Source organism: Oncorhynchus gorbuscha, linkage group LG22 (assembly GCF_021184085.1).
Source record: "Oncorhynchus gorbuscha isolate QuinsamMale2020 ecotype Even-year linkage group LG22, OgorEven_v1.0, whole genome shotgun sequence".
NCBI lineage: Eukaryota > Metazoa > Chordata > Actinopteri > Salmoniformes > Salmonidae > Oncorhynchus > Oncorhynchus gorbuscha.
The window spans coordinates 29,463,833-29,485,429 of NC_060194.1; the positions used below are offsets into that span (position 1 = coordinate 29,463,833).

Here is a 21,597-nt window from a genome sequence, read left to right on the forward strand (position 1 = left end):
TGTTCAGAAAATGCTTTTAAATGTTGTTGTTAAATGTGGAATATTTCCTTTCAAGAAATTGGATGTCCGTCCCGTCCGTGTCCACTCCCTAAACCAGGTAATGTCTCCATCAATTTTAACCTGGTCTGTATCTATCTTGCTGTGTCCCCCAGGGGCCCCTGTGGTGTTCAAGAAGGAGCTGGAGAGCCAGGAAGCAGTTGAGGGGGGCAGTGTCACCCTGACCTGTGAGATCAGTGTTGAGGGCAAGGTGACATGGAGAAGGGGCTCCGTGCTCCTCACCCAGGGGGAGAAGTATTCCATGGAGCACACAGGTTCTACCTACATCCTGGTGGTTCACAAGCTGAAGGTCGAGGATGCTGGAGAGTACACCTGCGATACTGGGGATAAGCAGAGCACGGCCACCCTGAAAGTCAAAGGTAATGGAGCGTCTGTATTCACATCGGTCTCTCGTTTGCTGTGACTCTACATTATCGTCTGCTTTCATTCAGTGTGCCAATGGACTAAGAACTTCCATCTTAATGCCAAGGCAGCAGCAACTCTTCCTGGGGTCCAACAGAATTAAGGCAGTTATACAATTCTAAAAACATAACAATACATCCACAAAAGATTTCACAACTCATTAAGTGTGTACCCTCAGGCCACTACTCTACTACCACATATCTACAACACAAAATCCATGTGTATGTACAGTGCATTCGGGAAAGTATTCAGACCCTTTGCCTTTTCCACATTTTGTTATGTTACAGCCTTATTCTAAAAACTATTACATTAAATCTTTCCTCATCAATCTACACACAATAACACAGAATGACAAATCAAAACAGATTTTTAGAAAATGTTCAAATTTATAACAATAAATATCAGATTTACATAAGTATTCAGTCCTTTTACTAGTACTTTGTTGAAGCACCTTTGGCAACGATTACAGCCTTGAGTCTTCTTGGGTGTGACGCTACAAGCTTTGCACACCTATATTTAGGGAGTTTCTTCCATTCTTCTCTGCATATCCTCTCAAGCTCTGCGTCACTGCACAGATATTTTCAGGTCTTTCCAGAGTTGCCCGGGTTCTGAATGGGCCACTCAAGGACATTCAGAGACTTATTCCCGAAGCCACTCCTGTGTTGTCTTGGTTGTGTGCTTAGGTTTGTTGTCTTGTTAGAAGGTGAACCTTCACCCCAGTCTGAGGTCCTGAGTGCTCTGGAGCAGGTTTTCATCAATGATCTCTGTGTACTTTGCTAAATTCATCTTTCCCTCGATCCTGACTAGTCTCCCAGTCCCTACCGCTGAAAAACATCTCCACAGCATGATGCTGCCACCACCATGCTTGACCGTGGGGATGGTGCCAGGTTTCCTCCAGATGTGATGCTTGGCATTCAGGCCAAAGAGTTCAATCTTAGTTTCATCAGACAAGAGAATCTTATTTCTCATGGTCAGAGTCCTTTAGGTGCCTTTTGGCAAACTCTGAGTGTGCTGTCATGTGCCTTTTACTGGGGAGTGGCTTCCGTCTGGGCACACTACCATAAAGGGCTGATAGGTGTAGTGCTGCAGAGATGGTTGTCCTTCTGGAAGGTTCTCCCATCTCCACGGAAGAATTCTGGAGCTCTGTCAGAGTGACCATCAGGGTCTTGGTCACCTCCCTGACCAAGGCCCTTGGGATTTGCTCCGACATACACTGTCAACTGTGGGACCTTATATAGACAGGTGTGTGCCTTTCCAAATCATGTCCAATCAATTGAATTTATCACAGGTGAACAATCAAGTTGCAGAAACATCTCAAGGATGATCAATGGAAACAGGATGCACCTGAGCTCAATTTCTAGTCTCACAGCAAAGGGTCTGAATACTTATGTAAATATGTTTTTTTTTTTTTATACATTTGCAAAAATGTATAAAAACCTGTTTTCACTTTGTCATTATGGGGTATTGTGTGCAGATTTACATAATATAATAATTATCCAATTTAGAACAAGGGTGGAACATAACAAAATGTGGAAAAAGTCAAGGGGTCTGAATACTTTCCGACTGCACTGTCTAGTGCGTATGTCATCGTGTGTGTGTATGCATGTGCCTGTGCCTGTATGTGTCTCTTCACAGTCCTGTTCCATAAGGTGTATTTTGATCATTTAAAAAAAAATCTAATTCTACTGCTTGCATCAGTTACTTGATGTGGTATAGAGTTCCATGTAGTCATAGCTCTATGAAGTCGTGCTCTACAGCAACCCGTTTTAGAGGTATAATCTGTGAGTAAGCATAGTTGTCGAGTTAACAATAAAATGTTTGTTGATCATGAAATGTAGGTTTCATTAATCAATGTGTGTTTTTATGTTTGAACCACAGTCTATTTGTCATGTTGGGGACTACTGCATGTTGGTTTTGTTTTCATAATCAGACCTATATTAAGCTATTGTGTCAGATCACTTCTTGCATGTACATATGTCTACAGTACCTTCCTACACGTTAGTCATTACGTAGGAAGTGAAAGTGTGTTTTGCGTAATATTGTACTCTTTCAATGAGAAGGCCTAAACATTGAGTTGGCAGAAAGAGTTTCACTAATATCCATGGTGTCTCCTGGAGTGCAAGTGTCCATCCTCTATAGAACTCACTTTTAAATCGGGATACCAATGTTGGTGCTCTAATGTTGAGTGTTTCACCTGAATGAATCCCCTGGGAAACCTTGACCCCAGGATCCTTTAAATCTCTCACTCCCCCATCGTCAAATTCATTCACCTCCAGAGTCTGTACGCATCACTCGGGAGCTGCACGACATCACAGTGACCACCGGGCAGGATGCTGTCTTTGCGTGTGAGTTGTCCCAGGAGGGCGTAACCAATGGAGAGTGGTGGCTAGGGGATAACCTCCTCCAAAACAACGACCTGAACCAGATGACCTTCCAGGGCCGGGTGCACCGGCTGACACTGCAGATGGTCACCACTGATGGGTCAGGGGACGTGGCGTTTGTGGTGGGCGACGAGAAGACCGTCGCATACCTACTGGTGGAAGAGAAGCCCAAAGGTAATGGAGATGTTAACGGAGATGTTAAAGATGGCCATCTAGTCCTCACCCCTCTCCATCTATATCTTCCATCAAACAGCATTGGAACAACCTCTGTTCATCTGCTGTGCACCATCATCCATTCCATTCTAACCTTTCTGTAAACGTGTGTTGGCCATCCTCCTGGCTTTTCTTTTTATAGCATCTTTGTCTTTAAAGATACTATGAAATGAAGTTGACAACAAGATGGTTGTCAGTGACATAAACATATCACTTTGCTAACTTCAGTATCAATTTGAATATCAATTGAGTGATTCACGCCAAATGGACATAGTCTTTATGGTTAGCATTGGCGGCATTGTAGACCTGTGGAAAAAGAGCCACTTTAAACACTGCCCATAGAAATACCATACAAGTTTGACATGCATGACATCTGACACTCAAAGTGCATTACACTGTATGTACTTAGCTTGGGATTTCCCATATCTACAGTCTTAATCCTAGAGAAGCCTCATGACACAGTGGCCTTGGAGGGTGAGACAGTCACCCTGTCCTGCACCGTCTCCGACCCAACGGCCACTATCAACTGGAGCAGGAATAATGTTGACATCAAAGCAGGCCTCAAGTACGACCTGCGGAAGAATGGAGCTCTCATGCAGCTCCGTATCCACAACCTGGAGATGGAGGACTCTGGAACTTACTGCTGCGATACCGGGGATGCACAGTGCACCGTCACATTGACTGTGGAAGGTAAAGAATGATGCTGCCACTTGAAAAGTTTGGACCCTCTACACTGCATCTAATGGGTGCTAGAAAATAGTCTCCTAAAATTGAAGGCTCAGGATGAGTTCCCCCACAATACTGTTCTTAACTTGCTTGCCTTCTACAAACTATCAGGCACCCAGTCTTCCGTCAACATACAACAGAGCCGTCTTACACCCCTGTCCACCATGCCACCATCGTCTACACATCTTCTATTGTCCGACACTGATGTCATGTCTCCTACTTCCACCAGGTGCCCCAGCATTCTTCCAGAAGGAGCTGAAAAACAAGGAAGCCAAGGAAGGCGATGATATCACTATGCGCTGTGAGCTCTCCAAGACGTGCACTCAAGTGGAGTGGAGGAAGGGAGGCATGGTCCTCCAGGCTGGTAAGAAGTATGAGATAAGGCAGGAGGGCTGCGTTCAGGAGCTCTGCATTCGTAACCTGGAGCCAGAGGACAATGGCTACTACACCTGCGATGCTGGAGACCAGCTCACCACGGCGTCGGTGGCAGTACAAGGTATCATGTCACAACTACACCATCTGTCCCTGAAAGGGTTCATTTCTGTATTGTTTTTTTTCTTCATTTCTCTAGGATCAAGGAATGAATTCCTAACAGTTTATGATACACTTGTTGAAACCACAATGGCTATTGTATGTTTTTCAGCAAATTAAAGATGATCAGTTATAGGATGTAATTGTAAATTAAAAAGATGTAAGATTTATTCGTTTACATAGACAGTTTCCAGTCTTGATTGAAAACAGATGGTTAACATTTAGTTGAACAAAATGTATATTGTATCATGGAACATAGGGAATAAATAACCCAATGAAGTGACCAAGGATTTTTGCCCTCTTAAAGTCAAAGTTTAAATGAGAAATGAGACCAGGTCAAGGTCGAAGTAATCTTTATTATCCCATAGGCTGGCATTGTGAGTGTTAGAGGTGAGTTGTGTGACTGTGAGTGGCAGTAGCTGAGTGTCTGACTGTATCTCCACTACTCTGCAGAGGCAGAAGTCCTCATAGTGTGTGGTCTAAAGAGCACCGATGTCTTTTTGGGCGAGTGGGCCACCTTCTCCTGCCAGCTGTCCCGCGGTGTGAGGCCCGGGGAGGTGCAGTGGTGGCTGGACGGGACCCTTCTCCAGGACAGCCCCTCCAGCGAGATAGGGCTGAGCCAGGGCCACGTCCACACCCTCACCCTAAAGGACCTTGCCCCGGATGCCTCGGGCACCGTCACGTTCAAAGCCTGCAGCCTGGTGTCCTACGCCAAGCTCTTAGTTAAAGGTATCAGGGAGGAGGAACTAGAGGGATTGAGAGGAGGAGGAGAGTGACTTCTAAAGTTCCAGCTGTGTTCTCCAGACCTTGCAGCATCAATGCTAATAATACTCAACATACATACAGTGGGGAAAAATAGTATTTAGTCAACCACCAGTTGTGCAAGTTCTCCCACTTAAAAAGATGAGAGAGGCCTGTAATTTTCATCTTAGGTACACTTCAACTATGGCAGACAAAATGAGAAAAAAATATCCAGAAAATCACATTGTAGGATTTTTTTATGAATTTATTTGCAAATTATGGTGGAAAATAAGTATATGGTCAATAAAAAAATTTTTTTTCAATATTTTGTTATATACCCTTTGTTGGCAATGACAAAGGTCAAAAGTTTTCTGTAAGTCTTCACAAGGTTTTAACACACTGTTGCTGGTATTTTGGCCCATTCCTCCATGCAGATCTCCTCTAGAGCAGTGATGTTTTGGGGCTGTTGCTGGGCAACACAGACTTTCAACTCCCTCCAAAGATTTTCCATGGGGTTGAGATCTGAAGACTGGCTAGGCCACTCCAGGACCTTGAAATGCTTCTTACGAAGCCACTCCTTCGTTGCTCAGGCGATGTGTTTGGGATCATTGTCATGCTGAAAGACCCAGCCATGTTTCATCTTCAATGCCCTTGCTGATGGAAGGAGATTTTCACTCAAAATCTCACGATACATGGCCCCATTCATTCTTTCCTTTACACGGATCAGTCATCCTGGTCCCTTTGCAGAAAAACAGCCCCAAAGCATGATGTTTCCACCCCCATGCTTCACAGTAGGTATGGTGTTCTTTGGATGCAACTCAGAATTCTTTGTCCTCCAAACACGATGAGTTGAGTTTTTACCAAAGAGTTATATTTTGGTTTCATCTGACCATATGACATTCTCCCAATCTTCTTCTGGATCATCCAAATGCTCTCTAGCAAACTTCAGATGGGCCTGGACATGTACTGGCTTATGCAGCGGGACACGTCTGGCACTGCAGGATTTTAGTCCCTGGCGGCGTAGTGTGTTACTGATGGTAGGCTTTGTTACTTTGGTCCCAGCTCTCTGCAGGTCATTCACTAGGTCCCCCCTTGTGGTTCTGGGATTTTTGCTCACCGTTCTTGTGATCATTTTGACCCCACGGGCTGAGATCTTGCGTGGAGCCCCAGATCGAGGGAGATTATCAGTGGTCTTGTATGTCTTCCATTTCCTAATAATTGCTCCCACAGTTGATTTCTTCAAACCAAGCTGCTTACCTATTGCAGATTCGGTCTTCCCAGCCTGGTGCAGGTCTACAATTTTGTTTCTGGTGTCCTTTGACAGCTCTTAGGTCTTGGCCATAGAGGAGTTTGGAGTGTGACTGTTTGAGGTTGTGGACAAGTGTCTTTTATACTGATAACAAGTTCAAACAGGTGCCATTAATACAGGTAACGAGTGGAGGACAGGGGAGCCTCTTAAAGAAAAAGTTACAGGTCTGTGAGAGCTAGAAATCTTGCTTGTTTGTAGGTGACCAAATACTTATTTTCCACCATAATTTGCAAATAAATTCATTAAAAATCCTACAATGTGATTTTCTGGATTTTTTAAAATCTCATTTTGTCTGTCATAGTTGAAGTGTACCTATGACGATAATTACAGGCCTCTCTCGTCTTTTTAATTGGGAGAATTGGTGGCTGACTAAACTTTTTTAGACATAATAGATTAGACATAATATTCAATTATGGTATTTATCTCTAAGTGACCACCAGAGCATTTTCACCACATGGAGAGTAGACTACTATTTGCACACTTACTGTCAAAGGCTAATGTTAATCTTGACAGTATTATGCCAGTGTCCTCAAGAGTTCAAAGCTCCCTGATTCAGTAGTGGGAATGACTAGTTCAGTAGCTAAGGTCTTTTTGTGCCTCATCCATGCATGCTTCCATGCATGAGCATACATTTGAGTCATTTCACTAATAGTTAGAATGAGAGTTTTCATGCTGCATGCTTTTGATAAGACCAAAACATACAAGATGGTGCAGCAGTAGAGGATGTTTCCACCAGTTTCTTAGTAATATGGAGCAAGAGCAATGTTATCCAATGAGGATTCACACCCATAGTTTCATTGTGTATCTATATTTTTAGCTAATAATGGCAAATGGTACCTAACAGTTGTGGTTTACAGAATATCTAGTTCTAATAGATTAGGACTGGCGGACATATTTTGATGATTAAAGGTGGAATATGCAGAAATCGCACCGCCATTCCTGGTTGCAAAAATGTGAATAGTTCGCCTAATTTCAGTTTGTGTGTAGAGAATCATTGTACCATCTAAAGGGCTTTCAAATACTTTTTCAATAAACAAAAATAACATGTTTGAAGCTGGTTTACAAAACAGAAAGTAAAAGATTCAAAAACTAAACTTAAGAACGGTAAGAATAGAAATAGCACACATACAACAGATATACCACTTCTTAGACTTGCTTTCAATGAGAATGACAGATCTATAACTCAAATTTATACGTACATTTGCTCGAGTCACCCAAAAATGAACATATTGCAGCTTCAAGTATAGTTCTAGGAATCATCCACTCTAATCTTATCCAACAATTATAGAAATAAATAATATTTGCCTACTGTAGTGTATTCACATTGAAATAGATTACATATTGTGTAATCTATTTTGTGGCAGTATGTGGGATGTATGATTGCTGATAATAAGTGATGTGTGCACACAGGTAGTGATTAAGAAATAATGTGTGCACTGTGTATTTTATGAACTTAGTTTTGATGCAGTTCAATTGGTACAGTGGGACAGATTTGACCTGTAAACAAGCTTTGCTGTTGTTGTATGTCAACCTATAGAATCATCAGTAGCTGGAAATTACAGTGTAGGGCAGTACTGCTCCACCCATCCACCCTGGCCTGCCACTTTCCCTTACTTACTCTCACTCTTCGCTTCACCTCCACCCTGCACTGCACCGCCCCTAGCCTGCAAGCACTGAAACTCTCTAACCCTTCCTACCTCTGCCCTGTCAGTCTGGCATATCTATCCACCCACTGGCATATCTCCCCTTTCTCATTGGTTGGTTAGTGGGCAGTAGTTGTGTCTAACTCCCCCTGCCTCTTGAGGAGATTGGGCTTTTCACTCCCCCTTCAGTTTGGAGTAACAAAAACATCTGTCACAGATAAGTAGACATTCACATACTGTATCTAAGTGCATATTTGGCCACAGAGTGCTGCATCCATAAGATATACTGTTAATCAAGGCAACTCTAAGGGCTTGCCACAGCAGCACACAATGTATACTAAAATACTAAGCCACCTCTGATACCACCAACAACTCAAAACATGTATCAAATTTCCCCCTTGGGGAACAATAAAGTTAACTAAATTCAAAGTAATATACATCAAAATACTCCAAGGTGTACTGGGGTGTTTATAAAGCCCAGGTATTGTTCTTTGGCATGCCGAGAGAGTGCATGTCAGTCATGATGACCTTGTCATATGACCCCTGCCCCCACTCTCAGACCCCACAGTAGAGGTGGTGAGCGAGATGCAGGACCTGCGGGTGGCTGAGGACAAGCCGGCTGAGTTCATCTGCCAGTACTCCCGGCCGGTCCAGGCCCAGTGGAAGAGAGATGGTCGGCCATTGCAGCCTGACGGCCAGAGGGTGGTAGTGGAGCAGGACTGGACCGTGGCTCGCTTGTACATTAGACATGTGTCCACTGAGGACAGGGGGAGATACTCCTGTGAGGCAGAGGGGACCTGTGTGGTTGCTTTACTGGAGGTGGAAGGTGAGCTTCTCTCCATTTGGAAAGAGCACCTTGCTCTTCTACCCTTCCACTGAACTTGTAAAAATGTTTGTTGTTGTTTTCAATTATGAACAGCAGATAGCGATTTAAAGTAGGTATTTTTTTATCCTTTAATTTATACCATCTTTCCCCCCACCCCTCTTTAGCAGGCAAGGCTAAATGATAAATGTACATGACTTCTAAACCATGAGACCTGATCAGGAAAAACTCTGATTAAATAGGGCCCTTGTTTTTCATGGTCAGGTCACATGCACAGGAAAAACTCATGGCCCTAATGTGAAAATGGGGCAAAAGCATTGTAAGAAAACAAAGCATTGTAAGACAAAGCATTGTAAGACTCACCAAAGACTGCATTGACATCTCTGGCAGGTAATTTCATGCATTGTGTGTATGTGTGTGTGTGTCCAGCAGTTTTAGCAGGTTTTCATTGTGAGGTTCCGCTTGAATAGCAGCAAGTTTCAAGCATAAACAATCCACTTGACCTACAGGCCACCGTGAACCTGAAAACCCCACAAAAGCTTGTCTTATGACACATTCTCCCCACTCAGTCAAAGCTATTCTTTTACAGTAAACTGCCCTCTCCCTGCTCCCCTCTCCACCCATACAGCCAAACCCATTGAAATCCTACAAGGCTTGGAGAACATGGACACCATTGATGGCGGGGAGGCCCTATTCGAGTGCTCTATCTCTCGTTGCGAGATCAAAGACTGCCACTGGCTGATTGGGGGCAAGCCGGTGAAGGAGTCTCCCACCACGGAGATCGTGTCCTTCGAAAATGGACGCCGCCACCTCTTGCTGCTCAAGGATCTGCACGTTGGAGACAGCTGCAAAGTTACTTTCCAAGCCGGCACCGCAACAACCTCCGCCATGCTCAACGTCAAAGGTGTGTCACCCCAATTAATGTCCAACTTTCAGTATGTTTGTTTGTCAATTAGTCACCCCAGTTAATATCCCCTTATGTTTGTTAGTTCCTGTTTTTTCTGGAAGCGTAAGTCTTAGGCCTGGTCTACTGGTGGAAATAACATACTACAGATGAAAATTTGGAAAATCTGCCTGCAATTGCTATAGGAACCGAGACTAGCATTAGTTTCTGTATATGTAACAGTACTGTGAGTCTTGAGTTTGTTAGGCATTCTATGACATTGATTTTGTGTGAGTAGGCTGGCAGCTGGATGTGGTGAGTGGTCTGGAGGATAAGGTAGCTGTGGTGGGAGAGACTCTAGAGTTCAGCTGCATGCTGACTGAGCCTGTGCCTGAGGCGGAGGTAGCCTGGTACTCTAACGGAGCCGAGCTAAAGGCTGATGACACCTGGGGCATGAGGGCTGACGGCTGCTCCTACCACCTGGTGCTTAGACAGGCACCAGCCATGCCACCACAGGAGATCACCTTCGCTGCCAGGGACGCCATCTCCATGGCCAAGCTCACCATCATCAGTAAGTGTCTAAACAGCCATTTTGGAATCAATAATAGAATCGTTCTCCAGGGAAGTGATTCTCAATTCTGTTAGATCCATTCGTCTCTCTTTCTCCTATTCTCTGGTGTTGTGGTCTACATTCAGAACCACATTCCTGTTCATGTTAAATACTGTTGAAGTTATATGGCTACAGGTTAATCTGCCTCACCAAAAGCCCATTCTGGTGGTAAGCTCCTATAGACCTCCAAGTGCTAACATCAATATCTGGATAACGTGTGAAATGCTTGATAATGTATGTGATATCAACAGAGGTACATTTTCTGTGTAATTTAAATATTGACTGGCTTTCATCAAGCTACCCACTTAAGAAAAAGTTTCAAACTGTAACCAGTGCCTGCACCCTGGTTCAGGTTATCAGTCAACCTACCAGGGTAGTTACAAATAGCACAGGGTTGAAATCATCAACATGTATTGTTGACATCTTTACTTATATTGCAGAAATGAGCTTGAAGGCAGTGTCCAAATCCATCAGATGTAGTGATCACAATTTAGTAGCCATGTCTAGGAAAACCAAAGTTCCAAAGGTTGGGCCTAATATAGTCTATAAGAGGTCATACAAGTTTTGTAGTGATTCTCATGTGGATTATGTAAAGAATATTTGCTGGTCTGTGGTTTGTAATAAAGAGTAACCAGACGCTGCACGTGACACATTTATGACATTTCTTATTCCAGGTACTAATAAGCATGTACCCATTAAGAACATGACTGTAAAAAAATGGTATTTAAGAATTGTATGGTAGAGAGTGATGAGGCAAAAGTTATGACAAATAAGTCAGCAGAACTGAATGGCAAATGTACTGCAAATTAAGAAATCATGTGACGAAAACTGAATAAAAAGAAGAATAAACTATACTATGAAACAAAGATGAATGATAGTAAAAAGCTTTGGAGCAAAAAAAAAAAAACCTCTTTGGGCTGAGATCCCGCTAACGGGATCGATATGACAACAGCCAGTGAAAGTGCAGCCAAATTCAAAACAACAGAAATCCCATAATTAAAATTTGTCAAACATACAAATATTTTACACCATTTTAAAGATACACTTCTTGTTAATCCCACCACAGTATCCTATTCCAAAAATACTTTATGATGAAAGCAAACCAAACGTTTATGTTAGGTGAGTGCCTCGTCACAGAAAAACACAGCCATTATTCCAGCCAAAGGGAGGAGTCGCAAAAAGCAGAAATAGAGATAAATGAATCACTAACCTTTGATCTTCATCAGATGACACTCATAGGACTTCATGGTACACAATACATGTATGTTTTGTTCGATAAAGTTCATATTTATATAAAAAACCTCAGTATACATTGGCGCGTTGTGTTTAGGAGTTCCAAAACATCCGGTGATTTTGCAGAGAGCCATATCAATTTTACAGAAATACTCATAATAAACATTGACAAAAGATACAACTATTATGCATGGAATTATAGATACACTTCTCCTTAATGTAACCGCTGTGTCAGATTTCAAAAAAGCATTACCGAAAAAGCACACCATGCAATAATCTGAGTACAGCGCTCAGAGACCAAAACAACCCAAACAGATATCCGCCATGTTGTGTAGTCAACAGAATAGCATTATAAATATTAACTTACCGTTGATGATCTTCATCAGAATGCACTCCCAGGAATCCCAGTTCCACAACAAATGTTTGTTTTGTTCGATAATATCCATCATTTACGTCCAAATACCTCCTTTTCATGGCGCGCGATCACTAGGAGCAGACGAAAAATCTAAAAGTTCCGTTACAGTCCGTAGAAACATGTCAATTGATGTATAGAATCAATCTTTAGGATGTTTTTAACATAAATCTTCAATAATGTGTCCTAGAAATGTGCCAAAACCTAGGAAGAAATGAGAGGAACTATGTTGCCAGTCCTCTTAACGGGTAGTGATATAACAGAACATGAGCAATTATTAACTCATTAACCTGGGGCACCATGGGAAAACTAGCTTTTATTGAGTTTCTATTTCCCAAATTAACTCAAAGAATATCAGATGGACTTTTACAACAAGGAGCCATAATTAACCAGTTGGGGCACTAATCCTATAGCCCATGAATCTGCAGGACCCGGGTCCCACCAATGAATGTCGTACCACACCAATCTTCGCTTTAATATTTATTTACTAAAAAGCTCAAATGATGATAAAAGATACCACATAGACAAAAACATTATAGGCTATTGATTAGAACTTAGTATAACGGGCCAACACACTGGGACAGCAAGTGTTCCTCATGTCAGGTAGTCCTGGGAATGGTCCAAAAGGGAGAAAAAGGCCAGTTGAAACTGGAGCAATAGCATTGGCCAGGTGGAATGGGGACATAATGTCATCATTCTAAGGTAGTCCTGGGGCAAATGGTTCTATGGGCTCATGTCCTAATTATGTAATATAATAATAATAATAATGTTGTTATGTTCTAATGTTGTTATGATCTAATGGTCTAATGTTGTTATGATAAACAAATGTTGTTATGGTCTAATGGTCTAATGTTGTTATGGTCTAATGGTCTAATGTTGTTATGGTCTAATGGCCAAATGGGATGGTTAATGGTCTAATGTTGTTATGGTCTAATGTTGTTATGGTCTAATGTTGTTATGGTCTAATGTTGTCATGGAGCAATGTTGTTATGATCTAATGTTGTTATGGTCTAGAAAATGTCAATTGATGTCTAGAATCAATCTAATGTTTTTGGTCTAATCTTGTTATGGTCTAATGTTGTTATGGTCTAATGGTCTACTGCTGCTCATATGATCTAATGGTCTAATGCTGTTATGATCTAATGTTATTAACGATCTAATGTTGTTATGATCTAATTGTTAATGTTGTTATGGTCTAATGGTCTAATGTTGTTATGATCTAATGGTCTAATGTTGTTATGGTCTAATGTTGTTATGGTCTAATGTTGTTATGGTCTAATGTTGTTATGGTTTAATGGTCTAATCTTTGTTTATGATTAATTTGTTATGATCTAATGTTGTAAATGATCTAATGGTCTAATGCTGTTATGGTCTAATGGTCTAATGTTGTTATGGTCTAATGTTGTTATGGTCTAATGGTCTAATGTTGTTATCGAGAGAATGTATTCACAGAAATGACATTTGTAAGTCGCTATGCTATTCTAACCCTAGCCTTGCCCAAACTGCCGCTAAATGGCATATATTATTATGTAATTACGTGGGGATGATCGCCGAGGATTCTCTGCGTGGACCGTTCCGCTGTTCGATGACGCATTTCTCCTGCGCACCTCCCTGCTCGTCCTCTTGATGTCAGTGTCCCTTTTGGCTTAAGAGTCTGTTCCCTCACCCTTTTCTCTGGAAGGGGTCTTCTGAGGACAGACAGCTCTGTAGCTCAGAGCTCACAGCATAGGAATGAAACCCTTTAGATACCACGATTCGATGGGAGATGGAGGCTAGGTGGTTCGACTTGAATTCACCCGCTTAGACACAGCTATTCAGCTGTAGCTTGGGTAGAAAAGGATTTCTTTGTCCTCAAACTTGCGTTGCGTTCTGGGTTCGTTGACTTTTTTAGACCTTTTGCAGCTGGGGTCACGTAGTCCTGCTGTAAATTCTATACTCACAGGTTTTATACCCTTGGGTCAGAAGTGGGCGTAGCCGCCTTTAGGGCGTTTTTCTGGGCATACCAAGTTCATGAGGCAAATCCAATTTTAGACAACTAACTTAACATTTCATCTCCCCCAAAACATTCCCTTTGATTTGGACATTTTCCACACAACATACAATGTATAAACATCAAACATATACTAGGAAATCTCTTCATGTTGCAATGTGTTTGTAATAACATCATCTATTAACCTTTAATAACAAAACAAAAATTACATACATTTTCATATTCCATCTATCGTCAAGACCACCATTGTGGCTGACGAAAACCATTGTTCCAAATAGTTAATGTTTAATGTTCTGAGGCTGGTTCTCCATAGTAACAGGACAAAGGAATTTGTCTGTGGCCTGAGATTTACCAGGGGCGTGAGGGTCCATAAAACCCCCCACATCTTCAGACCCCTAGATCTCTCCTCCTCTGTTGAGAGATAATCTGTAGGGTTGTGGTCTCCTGTAACCTGACCTGATCAGGACAGTCATGATAACTCAAGATAACTCTCACATAAACTCTCGTGGCCAGCTCATGACTCTCTGGCAGACCTCTCACTCATTCCCCTCTCATTCGCCCCCACTTAACAGTAGAAGCATCAAACAAGGTTCTAAAGACTGTTGACATGTAATGGAAGCCGTAGGAAGTGCAATTTGGCCCCATAGACACTGTGCATTCGATAGGGAAGGAGTTGAAAAACTACAAACCTCAGATTTCCCACTTCCTAGTTGGGTTTTGTCTCAGGTTCTTGCCTGCCATATGAGTTCTGTTATACTCACAGACATCATTCAAACAGTTTTAGAAACTTCAGAGTGTTTTCTATCCTAAACTGCTAATAATTTGCATATATTAGCAACTGGGCCTGAGTAGCAGACAGTTTACTATTGGCACCTTTTTCATCCAAGCTACTCAATACTGCCCCCAGCCATAACAAGTTAAATTATATTTTAGGCAAAAAAGCTAACTCAGCTCCATCATTCATCGAATCAGATGGCTCATTTATCACAAAACCCACTGATATTGCCAACTACTTTCATGATTTTTTTCATTGGCAAGATTAGCAAACTAAGGCATGACATGCCAGCAATAAACACTGACACTGCACATCCATGTACTCTGTCCAAATTATGAAAGACAAGCATTGTAATTTAGAATTCCGTAAAGTGAGTGTGGAAGATGTGAAAAAATTATTGACAATGACAAGCTACCGGGGTCTGGATGAAAAATAGAGGACAATATTGCCACTCCTATTTGCCATATCTTCAATTCAAGCCTACTAGAAAGTGTGTGCCCTCAGGCCTGGTGGAAAACAAAAGTCATTCTGCTGCCTAAGAATAGTAACGCCCTCTTTACTGGCTCAAATTGCCGACCAATCAGCCTGTTATCAACCCTTAGTAAACTTTTGGAAAAAAATTATGTTTGACCAGATTACAATGCTGTTTTACAGTAAACAAATTTACAACAGACTTTAAGCACGCTTATAGGGAAGGACAGTCAACAAGCACAGCACTTACACAAATGACTGATTGGCTGAGAGAAAATGATGATAAAAAAAATTGTGGAGGCTGTTAGATTTCAGTGCGGCTTTTGGCATTATTGATCATAGTCTGCTGCTGGAAAAACATATGTGTTATGGCTTTACATGTCCTGTTATTTTGTGGATCAAGAGTTACCTGTCTAACAGAGAACAGAGGGTTTTCTTTAACATAATCCAGGTAAAATGTGGAATTCTTCAGGGAAACTGCCTAGGCCCCTTACAATTTTTCTATCTTGATGAACGACAAGCCAGTGTGTCTATGTAGAGTTCAAGTCGGAAGTTTACATACACTTAAGTTGGAGTCATTTAAAACTCGTTCTTCAACCACTCCACAAATTTCTTTTAACAAACTATAGTTTTGGCAAGTGTTGCAAGTGTTGTCCGGTACCCCAAAGAGGGACTTAGGGAAATTACAATTGGTTTGAACAGGGCAGCACGGCTAGCCCTTAAAAGATCACGGGGGCGCTAACATTAATGATATGCATGTTATCTCTCATGGCTCATAGTGGAGGAGAGATTGACTTCATCACCACTGATTTTTGTAGGAAGTGTTGACATTCTGAGTGCACCAAGCTGTCTATTTAAACTACTAGAACACAGCTGAGACACCCATGCGTACCCCACAAGACATATCACCAGAGGTCTCTTCACAATCCCCAAGTCCAGAACAGACTACGGGAGGCGGACAGTACTACATAGAGCCATGACTACATGGAACTCTATTCTACATCAGGTAACAGATGCAAGCAGTATAATCCCGATTATTATTTTTTATACACCTTATGGAACAGCGGGGACTGTGAAGAGACACACAGGTATAGAGACACACATACACACACAAACAATAGCACTCTACAAGCGCACATTGAAATAACACTGTATGGTGTTACTATACATGTTGTATTGTAGATATGTAGCGGTGTGCTAATGCTATATGATCTTTTGTTTGTGTAATATAAGTGCCTTGGCAGCAGCTAATGGGGATCCCAAATAATTACAAATACAAATTCCTCTCTCTTCAAAACCACCATTGACCCACTCTCCTTTTATAGCTGTTCCTGACCCCCCGGAGGACCCAGAGCTGGTCAGTAAGAGTAAGCAGGCGGTGACCCTGTCTTGGTTCACACCCCTCAGCGACGGAGGCAGCCCTATTTTGGGCTACAGGGTGGAGATGAGGCTGGCGGACAGTGTCCTCTGGCTGCCGTGCCATCCAGAGCCTGTGTGTAACACAGAGTTCTCTGTGGATAACCTCATCCCAGGGAGCGGCTACAGGTTCAGGGTGGCAGCCATCAACAGAGCTGGGACAGGAGAACCTGTCCAGCTGCCTCAGAGCGTTCAGCTGGGTGAGTTGGCTATTTGATGAGCTCACACCTGAGCCAAACATAGATATCTCTATATGGCTCTGTCTCCAGCCCAGCATGTTGAACAACCTAATTATAACCTAGTCCTAGATCATGTATGTGTTAGTTACACCATTTAAAACCTAGGAGAGTCTAATACATTTCACATTGGCATGAATTGTATCTGTAGAGTCCCATCTATTGGAAAAAATATAACTCAATCAACAACCAATCAATCAATCAACGAACAGTCAATCAATCATTTTGGTCCATAGAGGCTCCAGTGAAAGTGACCCAACAGTTGGCCTGTCCAGACCTGCAGGAGGGTAAGATGGCCCGTGTGGCGTGTGACCTCTCTGCTGAGGGAAGCTCGGTCACCTGGCTCAAAGACAACAAGGAGCTGGAGTATGGGGTCAAATACCAGGTCACCACAGAGGGCAAGACACAAGTGCTGCTGATCAAAGACTTTGTGTCTGCTGACCAGGGTGTGTACACCTGTGTGGCCTCAGACGAGGCAGAAAGCTCCCTTAATCTCAACCTACCAAAAGGTACACATGCCCAAACAAACCAGAATATTATACCATGTAATTTTAATTTTGCTTTTCCATTCGCCCACATTAATTTATTATGAAACTCTTGTAAGCCATTCTCCTCAAGCCAAACTGGAAGCTTGGTGGAGATGTGTTTGTTATTTGAGGGTAAATTAAGGTAAGTTCATCTGCTAGTTCTAGCAATCAATCAAATTTATTTATAAAGCCCTTCTTATATCAGCTGATGTCACAAAGTGCTGTACAGAAAACCCCAAACAGCAAGCAATGCAGGTGAAAAAGCACGGTGACTAGGTACAACTCCCTAGAAAGGCCAGAACCTAGGAAGAGAGGAACCAGGCTATGAGGGGTGGCCAGTCCTCTTCTGGCTGTGCCGGATGTAGATTATAATTATTATCAGCTAGTAATGGTGTGAGGTGAGCTCCTTCTTATAAATTAACACACTACTCCTATCAGAAAATAATTTAATCCCATGGGTAATTGTCACTACATGATCAACATAGTTCTTATAAATGTAGTGTGTGTTGGGGGTGCTATATTGTAGAGATGTCCATTTGCTGCATATAACATTCCATTGTGGCCTGGTTGTAGGTGGAGATGGGGTTCAGTTGGAGGAGGGGGCCCAGCCCAGCCTGCCTCCTGAGGCTGCCTCCGAGGGTGACGTCCATGCACTGTGGGAGGACCTGGCCAAGAAACGCCGCATGAGCCGAGAGCCCACCCTGGACTCCATCTCTGAGCTGCCTGATGAGGAGGACAAGGAGCCCAAGACACCCAAGGGACCAGTCAAGGAGAAGAAAGCCCCGGAGAAGGAAAAGGTGGGGGTGAAAGCCCTGGAGAATGAGAAAGTGGATGTGAAAGCCCCGGAGAAACAAAAGGTGAAAGAAAAGGAAAAGGTTGTAGAGCATGTCATCGTCCCTAAGGAGAAGGTGTTGGAGCCAAACTTGTACACCAGCTCTGAGGACGAATCCAGGCCTCCAACACTGGTTTCCTACCTGAAGAAGAGCAGCAAGTCCTCCCTCTCTGTGTGTGACCAGACAGATTCCATCTCCACTGAGAAGTTCTACGCACAGTTCAAGTTGAAAGAGGCGACCACAGTCCAACAGACTTCAGTCCAACAGACCTCATCTTCAGTACAGCAGATCACAGCACAGACCACGGACATCACGGAGGTCGTTGATAAGGAGGACGAAGAAATGGGGCTGCTGGATGCTGCTGTAAAGATCCAGGCTGCCTTCAAGGGGTACAAAGCCCGCAAGGACATGCGTCCAGTCTTCAAGGACGTCTTCAAGGACCAGACCAAGGAACCCAATGGCACCATCCACCTGGAGTGTGTGGCGGAGGGCAAGCCAGAGAAAGTGCGCTGGCTGAAGGATGGCGAGCAGCTGGCGGACGGCAAGCACCACCACATTGACATCTACAACGATGGCACCTGCTCTCTTGTCATCACCGCCATAACCACCAAGGACACGGGTGTCTACACCTGTGAAGTCACCAACAAGTTTGGGGTGACCACCCACAGCGGCAAGGTGACGGTGGGCTCGGCGCGGGAGGCATCTGGAAGGAGGCCCCTGACCATGGGCTACAGTGCCGACAGCGAGGCGGAGAGCTCGTCGGCAGAAAGTGAGATGGACGAGTCTCTGAGGCAGGCTAGCAAACGTCTTCGCCGACTTCTCCGCACACGCCTGCCGGCCACGTCGGAGGAGGAGTCGTTCGTCAGCTGTGATGAGGCTGAGCTGCAGGCCCCCGACCCCAAATCGTACCGCGAGGACGAGCGATACATCTACATCCGCTTTGACAAGCGGTCTGAGGCCCAGGTGGCGTCTCAGCGCTTCAAGGAGATGTTCACAGCCCAGGGGGTCCCTGTGGAGACCACCATCCAGGAGGCTGGACCTCTCAAAGTGGAGCTGCGCATCATGAAGATGGGATACACTCAAGATGGCTCTGCAACACCCACACAGGAGAAGCAGCTGCCTGTGTTCATGACAGGAGCCCCCGGTATGAAAACCAGAGAGTACATTTCTCTGTATGCCTTGGTGCAATTAAAGTTTGATGCTGAGATTATACCATATAATTAAATAGGTATTTAATGTATCTCTATCGGTTATACTAAGTCGTTTTGTCTACCATTCTATTTAGTAATCCAAATTAACCAGTTAAATCACAAAAAGACTCATGCCTTTGACATTGAAGTAATGTACATGAAATTTATTTTGCTTGAATAATATAAATACATGTTTCAATGTGTTTAAATTCCAAACATTAACAGGAGCCTTTGCTTGTTAGCTAAGACGTTACGTGTGTACTTGCTAAATAAATTGTCAAATAGTCCTCATCCAGGCTTTCATCCTGCTTTTCATGGTGTATTGTGTGTTCCATGTGGTTATACTACATTACCTTTTCTGTCTTTGTGTTCATTTTCTTTTGTCCAAACGGTTTGTCTTTCAGTCATATCACTGTGTGTCTTCATTGGTATGTTTGTTTTGATGTAGTGGCATGTGTCCTCAGTTATGTCCCAAACATTTGTTTGTTTGTCTTTGCTGTAATTTAATGGTTGCTTCAATTTCTTTTTACCCACTTCTTTCCAGTATTGACACTATATATCCATACTATCGTTCTATTCACACTTACCCTCCATTTCTCCTCATGCTGTTCTGCCCTGCCGTAGTCCTCAGTTTTAAATATGTTTGTCTTGGCTCTCCTTGACCCACTCCGTTCTAGTATTGATACAATCCTTTCCATCCAATAATCCTCATGTTGCACTGCCTTCCTTTACACCCTTTTATATCTGTGCTGTACTGTAAAAGCTCATTATAAAAAATAGATATAAATAATCCTGGTCAGTAATAATTACACATGGAATACCAGTGAAATGGATAATGCATAATGAATAAAAGCTCCTAATTTGTTGTTGTGCCTAACTGATTGTCCCGGTCTCTCCCCCAGCGGCCCCAGTCTTCCTGACTGAACTCCAGAGCCAGGACGTGCCAGACGGTTACCCGGTCAGCTTTGACTGCGTGGTGATTGGGAAGCCTCCACCCAGTGTGCGTTGGTTCAAGGATGGTAAGCTGCTGGAGGAGAACGACCACTACATGATCAACGAGGACCAGGAGGGCTGCCACCAGCTCATCATCACCACCGTGCTGCCCTCTGACATGGGCGTCTACCGCTGTATGGCTGAGAACACCAGCGGCATCGCTGCAACCAAGGCTGAGCTCAGGGTCGACAGTGAGTACAGAACATATAATATTGATTGGTAGGTTGGTTATTTTCTTAGTTATGTTGTTTTTGTCGTTGGTTCTTTTGGTTATTTTGTTGTTTATTTAGTTGATCATTTGGGTATTTAGTTGGTTGCTTGGTTGGTTGGTTGACAGTATGCATAGGATATCCTCATCCATGTTATTTTGAGAGTAAATTGTGTAATGCATCTCTCTTTCCTCAGTGTCTTGCAGCTCAGACTACGATACTGCAGCTGATGCCACTGAGACCGGCTCCTATATCAGTGCCAAGGGCTACATGTCTAGGTGAATGAGACAACTCAGAGTTTACAAGCCCTTTGACTTTGAATGCAACCTTCTTTACAATGGAATCCTGATTCCTAATAGTACCTAAAATGTTTCTCTGGTCATGTTACTTCTTTACTGACAGTTTTACTTTCTTCCTATCCTGTCCCCTCAGGGAAACGGAAGCCTTTGAGTCTGTGGTAGAGGACGAGCAGATGCCACAAGTACTGGATGAGCTCCATGATGTGCACGTCAGCCCAGGCTCACCCATCGCTAAGATGCAGCTGAAAGTCAAAGGTTGGTCTGTGGGTTACTCTCTGCCTCCTCTGCATTAATCAAACCCTGCTAGACTAAGTTGTCTCTGCTCAGTTCCTTCAGAGGTCGATAAATTAAATAGAGAAGAATTAACTAGAGTCATGTGTACCTAGATCTGGTAAAAAAGCCAAGTAAACACTCAAATCTAATTTTATTTGTCACATGCACCAAAATGCTTACTTACAAGCTATTAACCAACAACACAGTTCAAGAAATAGAGTTAAGAAAATATTTACTAAAAAAACTAAGTAAAAAATACAATAAAATCTAAAAGTAACTCAAGGATATTAGATAACGAGGCTAATGTTAGTACATGTACATGTTAGTCAAGGTAATTTGTAAATAGACTATGCATAGATAATAAACAATGAGTAGCAGCAGTGTAAAAACTACTGCCCCCAGGGCAGGTAAGTTTTTTATT

General features: G+C 43.0%; 1 protein-coding gene across 8 annotated transcripts in view; it reads left to right on the forward strand.

The window, feature by feature from the left end:
• The window catches only part of LOC124009267 (obscurin-like), a 100,704-nt gene that overhangs the window by 57,633 nt on the left and 21,474 nt on the right, over nt 1-21,597 (forward strand). For 6 of the 8 annotated variants that reach the window (XM_046320884.1, XM_046320878.1, XM_046320885.1 and 3 more), the window contains 14 exons: nt 153-416; nt 2,736-3,014; nt 3,486-3,743; nt 4,009-4,275; nt 4,764-5,039; nt 8,563-8,829; nt 9,455-9,730; nt 10,008-10,280; nt 16,526-16,816; nt 17,089-17,361; nt 17,953-19,356; nt 20,305-20,586; nt 20,801-20,882; nt 21,037-21,158. In XM_046320884.1, the coding sequence (XP_046176840.1) occupies nt 153-416; nt 2,736-3,014; nt 3,486-3,743; nt 4,009-4,275; nt 4,764-5,039; nt 8,563-8,829; nt 9,455-9,730; nt 10,008-10,280; nt 16,526-16,816; nt 17,089-17,361; nt 17,953-19,356; nt 20,305-20,586; nt 20,801-20,882; nt 21,037-21,158 (4,614 nt within the window). The remainder of the gene's footprint in view (nt 1-152; nt 417-2,735; nt 3,015-3,485; nt 3,744-4,008; nt 4,276-4,763; nt 5,040-8,562; nt 8,830-9,454; nt 9,731-10,007; nt 10,281-16,525; nt 16,817-17,088; nt 17,362-17,952; nt 19,357-20,304; nt 20,587-20,800; nt 20,883-21,036; nt 21,159-21,597) is intronic. The other 2 variants (XM_046320883.1, XM_046320882.1) reach the window with 2 other exon arrangements.